This window comes from Octopus sinensis, linkage group LG29 (assembly GCF_006345805.1).
Source record: "Octopus sinensis linkage group LG29, ASM634580v1, whole genome shotgun sequence".
NCBI lineage: Eukaryota > Metazoa > Mollusca > Cephalopoda > Octopoda > Octopodidae > Octopus > Octopus sinensis.
The window spans coordinates 11,073,306-11,086,725 of record NC_043025.1 but is presented as its reverse complement, the minus strand read 5'-3'; the positions used below and the strand labels follow the sequence as shown (position 1 = coordinate 11,086,725).

Sequence of the window (13,420 nt, the reverse complement as noted above, 5' to 3'; positions counted from 1 at the left end):
AATAAGTACGGGGCTTACAAAAAAGAATAAGTCCCGGGGTCGAGTTGCACGACTAAAGGCGGTGCTCCAGCATGGCCGCAGTCAAATGACTGAAACAAGTAAAAGAGTAAGAGTAGGGTCGCTTCCTATAAGTAAACCCATCAAGGCACTGCCCCAGTATGGGCGCAGCTTAATGGGCTGAAACAAGTAAAAAAAAGACAACAACAAACACAGCAAGAAACATTTACCTAAGATGTCGGATACCCGTAGCTGAACGGAGGCTGGAGACTCATTCTGGTGGATGGTGGTATCGTTGAGTAGCAGGATCAAACGGTCCTCTGTCACCTGGAGATCGCGGGCCAGATCAGCGAAAAGCTGGCAGAAGGTATCGTTCTGAAAGGAGTCACAGACAAACAAGGAATGAAAGATGGGCTTAGTTTTTGATGTCAAAAAAAAAGGGGCAACAAAACCCTAGGAATTAAAGACATAAGGGAATTAACATCATAATTTAAAAAGGCGGCGAGCTGGCAGAATCGTTAGCATGCCGGGCGAAATGCGTAGCCGTATTTCGTCTGCCGCTACGTTCTGAGTTCAAATTCCGCCGAGGTCGACTATGCCTTTCATCCTTTCGGAGTCGATTAATTAAGTACCTATTTCTTTACTGCCCACAAGGGGCTAAACAGAGAGAGAAGAAAAACAAGGACAGGCATAGGTATTAAGTCGATTACATCGACCCCAGTGCATAACTGGTACTTACTTTATCGGCGAGCTGGCAGAATCGTTAGCATGCCGGGCGAAATGCGTAGCTGTATTTCGTCTGCCGTTAGGTTCTGAGTTCAAATTCCGACGAGGTCGACTTTGCCTATTATCCCTTCAGGGTCGATAAATTATGTACCAGTTACGCACTGGGGTCGATGTAATCGACTTACTCCGTTTGTGTGTCCATGTTTGTCCCCGCTGTGTTTAGCCCCTTGTGGGTAGTAAAGAAATAGGTATTTCGTCTGCCGCTACTTTCTGAGTTCAAATTCCGCCGAGGTCGACTTTGCCTTTCCTCCTTTCGGGCGTGATAAATTAAGTACCAGTTACGCACTGGGGTTGATGTAATTGACTTAATCCCTCTGTCTGTCCTTGTTTATCCCCTCTGTGTTTAGCCTCTTGTGGGTAAAAAAGAAATAATAAGACACTTGCCCAAGGTGTTACACAGTGGGACTGAACCCGGAACCATGTGGTTGGTAAGCAAACTACTTACCACACAGCCACTCATGCGTCTATATCTAGATAGTCTCTTTCTCTTTCTCTTTTACTTGTTTCAGTCATTTGACTGCGGCCATGCTGGAGCACCGCCTTTAGTCGAGCAAATCGACCCCGGGACTTATTTTTTGTAAGCCCAGTACTTATTCTATCGGTCACTTTTGCCGAACTGCTAAGTTACGGGGGACGTAAACACACCAGCATCGGTTGTCAAGCAATGCTAGGGGGACAAACGCAAACACACAAACGCATATATATATATATATATATATATATATGTGACGGGCCTCTTTCACTTTCCGTCTACCAAATCCATTCACAAGACTTTGGTTGGCCCAAGGCTATAGTAGAATACACTTACTCAAGGTGCCACGTGACAGGACTGAACCCAGAACCATGTGGTTGGTAGGCAAGCTTCTTAGACTACAGCCACACATATATATATATACATATATCCGACAGGCTTCTTTCAGTTTCCGTCTACCAAATCCACTCACAATCCATTGGTCGGCCCGGGGCTATAGCAGAAGACACTTGCCCAAGGTGCCACGCAGTGGGACTGAACACGGAACCATGTGGTTGGTTAGCAAGCTACTTACCACACAGCCACTCCTGTGAAATACTTACATAATTCATCTCGAAACGCTTCACTTCCAGCTCCACTTTCACCATGACGACGATCCTTCGGTTTTCGGGGATGCTGGTGTGACTCTCATGACCACTGTTAATTCTGCCTCTTCTGTTGGTTCTTCTACCACCACCACTACCTTCTTCACAAATACAGCAGTCATCATTGTCGTTGTCTCCGTCGTCATCGTCTACAATGATGACGCTGTCATCTAGCACACACACTTCGTTGGAGCTGCCTCCCCTTGTCGTTGTCATCATCCCCGATGCTGACGGCGTGTGCTTTTCAAAGGGTATCTGTGAAGAATGTAACATCTGGTCGAATTTCCTGGCAGAGACGATGGAATGGAATCAAAGATAAGATGAAAAGAAGGGAGAAGTGTTTCTTTCAATTAATTTTAAATATAACAAAGAATTTAGTAAAATAACTTAGTTATCATTAAGCTAGTGTTAGGAACATAAATTGTGACTAAGGTTTGGTGGAAGATTATAATTCAGAACTTATGAAAACAAGACATTTGTACTCAGAGCCAGGTTGGTATCAAAAGGCTTAAGAATTGATTCTCTATTACATATATTTTAACCCTTCTGTTACCATATTTCTGTTGAGATGCTCTGTGTTTCTTTCAATTAATTTTAAATATAACAAAGAATTTAGTAAAATAACTTAGTTATCATTCAGCTAGTGTCAGGAACATAAATTGGTGACTAAGGTTTGGTGGAAGATTATAATTCAGAACTTATGAAAACAAGACATTTGTACTCAGAGCCAGGTTGGTATCAAAAGGCTTAAGAATTGATTCTCTATTACATATATTTTAACCCTTCTGTTACCATATTTCTGTTGAGATGCTCTGTGTTTCTTTCAATTAATTTTAAATATAACAAAGAATTTAGTAAAATAACTTTGTTATCATTAACCCTTTCGTTACTATATTTCTGACCAAAATACACCCCTAATGCGTTTCTATTAATTTCTAACGTAATCATAAATTTAGTTTGGTTTCATTAAACAACTATAACTATTTTATTTATCAATATATTATCGTGAATTTTGGAAGATAATTTAATGAAATGTTCTCAACCAATTCTATATTATAATTTTTGTCACAAAGTGACTCTAATTGCGGGTAGATACTGGTAAATTCAACAAAATATAAAATTATAAAAATTTTGTTCAAACATCGCTATAGAAAATGGGTTATTAGCTAATATTCAATTGGGTATACAACAAAATTTTATGATAGAATTTGTTATTCTGGGTAACTTTCTGATACCCATAATAATATTTATGGCAAAATCTTCTTAATGTCATTTAAGGTTGTGAGAAACCACTAACTGTCCTTTCTTTCGCTTTGCTTACATTTAGCGTAACGGTTCGTTTCCGCCGTAATGATTTCAAATAGGCTCATTTGCAAAAGTAAAAAGAAATAGTCTAAGGCTTTACTCTTCTGGGAAAGTCTATGGCTTGGTCCAGTTTCTTCAGAAAAATCACCGAAAGAAACAGTTTTTAAATTTTCACTCCATTCAGGTGCCAATTCATTTTCTTTATCGCTGTCAGAGCTCTCGGATTCACTGTTTTCACTTTCGGAAAATGAAACATCAGATTCATTATCAAATACCACATGCTTTTTTTTTTTCAGTCATAGAGTTAGATTTATGAAGGTCTTCAGTAGAAAATCCTTCGAATTCTGACTCGCTGCTTGATATAATGAAATTCGTATCCATTTTTTGTCAGAATTACAAATTTTGAAAACACGATAGGAACAAATTTTGGAAAAAAATCTCCCAAAATTCACGGAATTAAAATTACACTTCGATTTTTGTACAAAACTGTAGTTGAACTCTTTACGAAGTATAATGCATATTTTCACGAATATACTAAAGAGATTTGCCCTGATATTCTCATTTAAATATGAATAGGTAAATACGGGCGGCTTTGGGCGGTTTGATCACGTTAACAAAAATTTCTTTTCGGCGGTTTCGTAACGAAAAGGTAAATATCATAATGGTTGACCTATTTCATGCTTCAAATTACACTAAGAAACATCAATTAAACCATATAATTCAGAACTATAAAAAAGTTATAGTTGTTTAATAGGCAAGTGTCTTCTACTATTGCCTTAAGTCGACCAAACCCTGGCGAGTGGATTTGGTAGACGGAAACTGAAAGAAGCCTGTCATATATGTATGTGTGTGTGTGTATGTTTATGTGTCTGTGTTTGTCCCCCCAACATTGCTTGACAACCGATGCTGGCGTGTTTATGTCCCCGTAACTTAGCGGTTCAGCAAAAGAGACTGATAGAATAAGTACTGAGCTTACAAAGAATAAGTCCTGGAGTCGATTTGCTCGACTAAAAGGCAGTGCTCCAGCATGGCCGCAGTCAAATGACTGAAACAAATAAAAGAGTTAAGAGTATCTATTCTTTTATTTCTTTTACTTGTTTCAGTCATTTGTCTGCGGCCATGCTGGAGCACTGCCTTTTAGTCAAACAAATCAATCCCGGAACTCATTCTCTGTAAGCCTAGTACTTATTCTATCGGTCTCTTTTGCCAAACCGCTAAGTGACGGGGGACGTAAACACACCAGCATCGGTTGTCAAGCAATGTTGGGGGGGACAGACACAGACACACAAACATACATATATGACAGGCTTCTTTCAGTTTCCGTCTACCAAATCCACTCGCCAGGGTTTGGTCGGCTTAAGGCAATAGTAGAAGACACTTGCCCAAGGTGCCACACAGTGGGAGCGAACTCAGAACCATATGGTTGGTAAACAAGCTACATACCACACAGCCACACTTGCGCCTATATATATACATACATATATATACATATATATATATATAAGCAAGGAAAAATTGTAAAAATGCAGAATGCTAAATTGAAAGTAAATTATAATGAAAAAGGGTGTATGGAAAAGTTTTTTAAAAATTGATAAAACATAGGAGGAAGCACTCTGTCGGTTACGACGATGAGAGTTCCGGTTGATCCGAATCAACGGAACAGCCTGCTCGTGAAATTAACGTGTAAGTGGCTGAGCACTCCACAGACACGTGCACCCATAACGTAGTTCTCGGGGATATTCAGCGTGACACAGAGAGTGACAAGGCCAGTCCCTTGAAATACAGGTACAACAGAAACAGGAAGGAAAAGTGAGAGAAAATTGCGGTGAAAGAGTACAGCAGGGATCACCACCATACCTCCCGGAGCCTCGTGGAGCTTTAGGTGTTTTCGCTCAATAAACACTCACAATGCCCGGTCTGGGAATCGAAACCGTGATCCTATGACTGCGAGTCCGCTGCCCTAACCACTGGGCCATTGCGCCTCTCCAAGGCGAATACAGGTCTGTGTACCCTTAACGTAGTTCTCGGGGATATTCAGCGTGACACAGAGAGTGACAAGGCTGGCCCTTTGAAATACAGGTACAACAGAAACAAGAAGGAAGAGTGAGAGAAAGTTGTGGTGAAAGAGTACAGCAGGGATCACCACCATCCCCTGCCGGAGCCTCGTGGAGCTTTAGGTGTTTTCGCTCAATAAACACTCACAATGCCCGGTCTGGGAATCGAAACCGCGATCCTACGACCGCGAGTCCGCTGCCCTAACCACTGGGCCATTGCGCCTCCACTTGATAAAATATATACTCTTTGACTCTTTGACTTACCACACAGCCACTCCTGCGCCTATATATATATTAATTCATACTGGTTTTAGTCACAATGTGACCTTCCAAGAATTGTAAAGGAAAAAAAAATTTTTTCTTTTTTCCCCCCTCCTCACTTAAGAAAAAATTTTTTTTCTTTACAATTCTTGAAAAGACACATCACGACTAAAACCAGTATGAATTAATATATATATAGGCGCAGGAGTGGCTGTGTGGTAAGTCAAAGAGTCAAAGAGTATATATTTTATCAATTTTTCAAAAACTATTCCATACATCCATTTTCATTATAATTTTCTTTCAATTTAGCATTCTGCCTTTTTACAATTTTTCCTTGCCTACCATTTCTCCATGTGCGGTCAACACAACCCCCACCATTTATTGATCTATATATATATATATATATATACACACACATACACACACACACATATATATACATACACACACACATATACAAACACACATATATACATATACAAACACATATATACATACACACATATATACATATACAAACACACATATATACATATACAAACACATATATACACACACACATATACAAACACACATATATACATATACAAACACATATATACATACACACATATATACATATACATACACACACACATATACGCATGCACACACACACACATATATACATATTATACACACATATACAAACACATACATACACACACATATATACATACACACAAACACATATATATACACACACACATATATATATATATATATAAAATGAAAAGAATAACAAAGGAACAAGTGTTATGTAGTTAAAACTTCATGAGCTTGCATACACACATGGTTTCCATCTACCAAACCTGTTCACAAGTCTCTGGTCGGCCTATAACTACACTCGGATCTGACACAAGTCTGTAGCAATCTATCAAGGCGGTGCCCCAGCATGGCCGCAGTCATCATCATCATCATCATCATCGTTTAACGTCCGTTCTCCATGCCAGCATGGGTTGGACGGTTCAACCGGGGTTCTGGGAAGCCAGAAGGCTGCACCAGGCTCCAGTCTAATCTGGCAATGTTTCTACAGCTGGATGCCCTTCCTAATGCCAACCACTCCGTGAGTGTAGTGGGTGCTTTTTACGTGCCACCTGCACAGGTGCCAGGCGAGGCTGGCAACGGCCAGAGTCGGATCGGTGTATTTTATGTGCCACTGGCACGGAAGCCAGTCGAGGCGGTGTTGGCATCGGCCACGAGTCGGATAGTGCTTTTTACGTACCACCAGACCAGGGATCCTGGCTGGTTCAATTCGATTTTGATTTCGCTTGCCCCAACATGTCTTCACAAGCAAAGGGGGTTGGCATGGGTGCCTGTCGTACGGTCGCATTGGAGTATTTTACGTGCCACGGCCACGAGTCGGATAGTGCTTTTTACGTACCACCAGACCAGGATCCTGGCTGGTTCAATTCGATTTTGATTTCGCTTGCCCCAAATGTCTTCACAAGCAAAGGGGGTTGGCATGGGTGCCTGTCGTACGGTCGCATTGGAGTATTTTACGTGCCACGGCCACGAGTCGGATAGTGCTTTTTACGTACCACCAGACCAGGGATCCTGGCTGGTTCAATTCGGTTCATTGACTGAAACCAGTAAAGGATAAAGACATATACACTCACCTACCCTAAGAACATGTACTGGACAAAAGGGTCTCCTGATCTTTCATAATCTTGTTTGTAAAGGTCCGCAAAGTGGCCCAAAGCCCCTTGGGGTCAGTCAGAGTAAACCCCCATCGACTTTCACTGTACTCCTATCGCAATGGCCCAGTGGTTAGGGCAGCGGACTCGCGGTCGTAGGATCGCGGTTTCGATTCCCAGACCGGGCGTCGTGAGTGTTTATTGAGCGAAAACACCTAAAGCTCCACGAGGCTCCGGCAGGGGATGGTGGTGATCCCTGCTGTACTCTTTCACCGCAATTTTCTCTCACTCTTACTTCCTGTTTCTGTTGTGCCTCTATTTCAAAGGGGCCGGCCTTGTCACTCTCTGTGTCACGCTGAATATCCCCGAGAACTACGTTAAGGGTGCACGTGTCTGTGGAGTGCTCAGCCACTTACACGTTAATTTCACGAGCAGGCTGTTCCGTTGATTCGGATCAACCGGAACCCTCGTCGTCGTAACCGACGGAGTGCTTCCAACAACTCCCATCTACATCACCATCTTCCTCTATTCTACACTTGAATATATCAGTCAGTTGACTGTGGCCATGCTGGAGCACCGCCTTTATGTAATGTATGCATATATAAATAGGTGTGTGTGTGTGTAATGTATGTATAGCTACATATATACATGTGTGTATATATATGTATAGGGTGTACATAATCTCTGTGTGTGTGTGTGTATATATATACTAGCAGTATCGCCCGGCGTTGCTCGGGTTTGTAAGGGAAATAACTATAAAGCATTTTTAGAGAGTTATAGCCCAAAAATAGCAAAAAAATGCATTAAAAATGGAAAAAAAATGATGGTAAATTTTTTTAAAAATCATTGTAGACATTTTTAGAGAGTTACTTCCCTTATATAATAGCGAAAAAAACGATGGTAAATCTTTTTAAAATCGTTGCCTCATCGTAGACATTTTTAGAGAGTTACTTCCCTTATATTAAAAAAAATAGGCGTTAAAATGGAAAAAAATGATGGTAAATTATTTTTAAAATCGTAGACTCATCGTAGACGCGCGCTAATACCCAGAAGGGCTCGATATGAATCATGACTATAAGATACCCGAATTTGGTTAAACTGCACCGCAAAATGTGGGAGTAGTTAGGAATCTAAATCGAAGGGGACAGACACTCACACAACTACAGTTTTATATAAATAGATATGTATGATTCAGGTCGTGGGAAAGCAAACATCAGGGAGAGGGTTATAGTCACTCAAAACAACTCAATACCTCACCTGATATTCGATTTGATTGTGGTTATTTTGCGACTTATTTCTGTTCTGGATGATAATCTCCGTGTGTTTCTGATGCGGAGAGGAGGTGGTGGTGTTGGAGGTGACGGCGACGATTGGAAATTATTTTCCTCATGGCTGGACAATTGGAAAGAAAAGATTGTTGAACATGGTGATAATAATAATAAGAAAATTAAAATAAGGATCTTTCTGGTTTGAACGGCAGCTTTTAACATAATTACTAGGTAACTAAAAAATTTTTCAACTTTGTATACTGGTAGAATGTGTTTATAAAACATCTTTTTCTCTTGGCTTTATTGAGAAAATTCTATAGTTTGTAAGATATTTGTTGTATTTTTTCTTCAATTTCTACCAATCAATGACATCTATTGAGGTAAAAAAAAAACATTCCGTGCCGTGTGAATATGTCCCTCGTTTGGATCTTTTCGGTTTGATCAGCAATTTTTTAAAATAATTTCCACGTAACTAAACACTTTTAAACTTCGTATACTGGTAGAATGTGTTTATAAAACATCTTTTTCTCTTGGCTTTATTGAGAAAATTCTATAGTTTGTAAGATATTTGTTGTTCTTTTTTTCCTTCAATTTCTGCAATTTCAACCAATCAATGACGTCTATTGAGGTAAAAAACATTCTGTGCCGTATGGATATGTCCCTCGTTTGGATCTTTTCGGATTGATCGGCAATTTTTAAAAATAATTTCCACGTAACTAAACACTTTTAAACTTCGTATACTGGTAGAATGTGTTTATAAAACATCTTTTTCTCTTGGCTTTATTGAGAAAATTCTATAGTTTGTAAGATATTTGTTGTTTTTTTTCCTTCAATTTCTGCAATTTCAACCAATCAATGATGTCTATTGAGGTAAAAAAAAACATTCTGTGCCGTATGAATGTGTCCCTCATTTAAGAAACAGATTGGGTTTATTTACATTTGTGAAGAAAAAAAAGATACCCTCCCCCCACCCTTACCATAACCCTAAAACAGATTGAAAGGCAATAGATCGATACTAGGGTCATAATTATGGGTGACAATTTCATATGACACCGCAAGAAAAAACTGCCATTCAAACCGAAAAGATCTACTTGCTATAAGGGCAAAGGACGAGGGGACAAGATGAAGACAGACATAAAGTGAGGCGGTCTACATATAATGAAATGATAGAAAAAAAAAAGACACAGGCCCAGGAGTGGCTGTGTGGTAAGTAGCTTGCTAACCAACCACATGGTTCCGGGTTCAGTCCCACTGCGTGGCATCTTGGGCAAGTGTCTTCTGCTATAGCCTCGGGCCGACCAAAGCCTTGTGAGTGGATTTGGTAGACGGAAACTGAAAGAAGCCTGTCGTATATATGTACATATATATATATATGTGTGGCTGTGTTTGTCCCCCTAGCATTGCTTGACAACCGATGCTGGTGTGTTTACGTCCCCGTCACCTAGCGCTTTGGCAAAAGCGACCGATAGAATAAGTACTGGGCTTACAAAGAATAAGTCCCCGGGTCGATTTGCTCGACTAAAGGCAGTGCTCCAGCATGGCCGCAGTCAAATGACTGAAACAAGTAAAAGAGAGAGAATATGTATAGCATACAAAGGCTAAACAGCGGTGGTGTAATTCCCTTATGTTGACAGTATACAACGGAGTGGCTGTGTGGTAAGTAGCTTGTTTACCAACCACATGGTTCTGGGTTCAGTCCCACAGCGTAGCACCTTGGGCAAGTGTCTTCTACTATAGTCTCGGGCCAACCAAAGCCTTGTGAGTGGATTTGGTAGACGGAAACTGAAAGAAGCCCATCGTATATATGTATATGTATATATATGTGTGTGTTTGTCCCCCTAGCATTGCTTGACAACCGATAGAATAAGTACTGGGCTTACAAAGAATAAGTCCCGGGGTCGAGTTGCTCGATTAAAGGCGGTGCTCCAGCATGGCCGCAGTCAAATGACTGAAACAAGTAAAGAGTAAAGAGTATTCATTTAGAGATAGTGGGCCCCTTCATCCCACCATATAAAAGAATTTTTTAAGGGGACATAAACACACCGACACCGGCTGTCAAGTGGTGATGGGGGGGGGCAAATACAGACACTGACGCATACACACAGACGGGCTTCTTTCAGTTTCTCTCTACAGGCTTTGATCAGTCTGAGGTTATAGCTGCCCTGCAATGGGACTGAACCCGAAACCTGAACCACAGAAACTGAACCCAAAAATGAAGGAATGAACTGCTTAACATCACACACTAGCAGAAATGGGCATTAAATGTAGCCCTAACCAAATTTACAGCAAATTCTCACCTGGCAGTGGTCCCAGGGGTCTCTGTTTCACCTGTGTTTGAATTCTCAGCAGTTCTCTCCGCATGGTCTTCTGGTGAACAAAAAAAAAAAAAATTAATAAAATTACAATTAATAATGTCTTCATCATTATCATCATCATCATTGTTTAATGTCCGTTTTCCGTGCTAGCATGGGTTGGACGGTTCGACCGGGGTCTGGGAAGCCAGGAGGCTGCACCAGGCTCCAGTCTGATCTGGCAGTGTTTCTACAGCTGGATGCCCTTCCTAACGCCAACCACTCCGTGAGTGTGGTGGGTGCTTTTTACGTGCCAGGGGAGGCTGGCAGCGGCCACGATCAGCCTTTTGTGTGCCACCGGCACAGAAGCCAGTCAAGGTGGAGCTGGCATCGGCCACATTCGGATGGTGCTTTTTATGTGCCACCAGCACAGGTATCACCACTACAATTTCCATTTGATATTTATTTTGATGTTGTCATCTATATATATAAAACTGTAGTTGTGTGTGTGTTTGTCTCCTACGATTTAGATTCCTAACTCCTCCCACATTTTGCGGTGCAGTTTAACCAAAACCGGGTATCTTATAGTCGTGATTCATATCGAGCCCTTCTGGGTATTAGCACACGTCTACGATGAGTCTACGATTTAAAAAATAATTTAACATCGTTTTTTATTCCATTTTAATGCATAATTTTTCGTGTGTCGATAGCGGCGGAGTTGGCGTCCATGGTCACACCTGCACCTGTTTGCTTCTCCCCCTTCTTCCCTCCCTCGTGAAGCTGTGGGGAAGGGAGTGTAAGGAAATCAACGTCGTAATGCATTGTCAAGGAGACCAGCGTTCTTTTAGAACAACGACTTCATGGCTTGAAGACACCAAAACAGAAATGGCTAAGAAAGCCCGAATTGGCATCTATAAGGGAAGTAACTCTCTAAAAATGCTTATATAGTTATTTCCCTTACAAACCCGAGCAACGCCGGGCGATACTGCTAGTATTTTATAAACAAATGTTTCAAATGAGTAGCTGATAGTTAATTATATGAAACAGGTGTTAAGTGAGGGAATTTAAAAATATCATTATCATCATCGTTTAACGTCTGTTCTCCATGCTAACATGGGTTGGAGGTTCGACCGGGGATTTGGGAAGCCAGGAGGCTGCACCAGGCTCCAGTTTAATGTGGCAGTGTTTCTACAGCTGGATGCTCTCCTTAATGCCAACCACTCCGTGAGTGTAGTGGGTGCTTTTTACGTGTCAGCGGCACAGAAGCCAGTCAAGATGGCGCTGGCATCGGCCACGTTCGGATGGTGCTTTTTACATGCCACCAGCACGGAAGCCAGTCAAGGTGGTGCTGGCATCAGCCACGTTCGGATGGTGCTTTTTACATGCCACTGGCACAGAACCCAGTCAAGGCGGCGCTGGCATTAGCCACGTTCGGATGGTGCTATTTATGTGCCACCGGCACAGGCTCCAGTTTAATGTGGCAGTGTTTCTACAGCTGGATGCCCTTCCTAACGCCAATCACTCCGCGAGTGTAGTGGGTGCTTTTTACGTACCACTGGCACAGGTGCCAGATGAGGCTGGCAAAACGGCCACGATTGGTAAGGCTTCCAGCTTACCAGCCCTGGTCAAACCGTCCAACCCATGCCAGCATAGACAACGGATGACCGAGACCTTAGGCGTTATGTTCTGCTTGAGAAGACCCATGAAGCCAACCAAAATCGCAGTCGTTACAGATACCACAACAAAGAATTTGGTAAAATAACTTAGTTATCATTTTAAGCTAGTGTTAGGAACATAAATTGTGGCTAAGATTTAGGGGAAGATTTTAATTCAGAACTTATGAAAACAAGACATTTGTACTCAGAGCCAGAGCCAGTCTCAGCCAGGTTGGTATCAAAAGGGTTAAGGATTGATTCTCTATTATATATTTTAACCCTTTTACCATATTTCTGTTGAGATGCTCTGTGTTTCTTTCAATTAATTTAAATATAACAAAGAATTTAGTAAAATAACTTAGTTATCATTTTAAGCTAGTGTTAGGAACATAAATTGTGGCTAAGATTTAGGGGAAGATTTTAATTCAGAACTTATGAAAAAAGACATTTGTACTCAGAGCCAGAGCCAGTTTCAGCCAGGTTGGTATCAAAAGGGTTAAGAATTGATTCTCTATTATATATTTTAACCCTTTTACCATATTTCTGTTGAGATGCTCTGTGTTTCTTTCAATTAATTTTAAATATAACAAAGAATTTAGTAAAATAACTTAGTTATCATTCAGCTAGTGTTAGGAACATAAATTGTGACTAAGGTTTGGTGGAAGATTTTAATGCAAATCTTTTGAAAACAAGACATTTGTACTACAGAGCCAGAAGTGGTTTCAGCCAGGTTGGTATCAAAAGGGTTAAGAATTGATTCTCTATTATATATTTTAACCCTTCTGTTACCATATTTCTGTTGAGATGCTCTGGGTTTCTTTCAATTAATTTTAAATATAACAAAGAATTTAGTAAAATAACTTAGTTATCATTCAGCTAGTGTTAGGAACATAAATTGTGACTAAGGTTTAGGGGAAGATTTTAATTCAGAACTTATGGAAACAAGAGCTTTGTACTCAGAGCCAGAGCCAGGTTGGTATCAAAAGGGTTAAGAATTGATTCTCTATTATA

At 40.8% G+C, this 13,420-nt stretch overlaps 1 protein-coding gene across 3 annotated transcripts in view; it reads right to left on the bottom strand.

The window, feature by feature from the left end:
- LOC115226072 (NFATC2-interacting protein-like) overlaps nucleotides 1–13,420 on the bottom strand; it is a 59,132-nt gene that overhangs the window by 37,471 nt on the left and 8,241 nt on the right. For 2 of the 3 annotated variants that reach the window (XM_036514976.1, XM_029797047.2), the window contains exons 3-6: nucleotides 10,761–10,830; nucleotides 8,453–8,587; nucleotides 1,858–2,185; nucleotides 228–372 (exon numbers count right to left, since the gene is read on the bottom strand). In XM_036514976.1, coding sequence (XP_036370869.1) covers nucleotides 228–372; nucleotides 1,858–2,185; nucleotides 8,453–8,587; nucleotides 10,761–10,830 — 678 coding nt within the window. The remainder of the gene's footprint in view (nucleotides 1–227; nucleotides 373–1,857; nucleotides 2,186–8,452; nucleotides 8,588–10,760; nucleotides 10,831–13,420) is intronic. The other variant, XM_036514977.1, reaches the window with a different exon arrangement.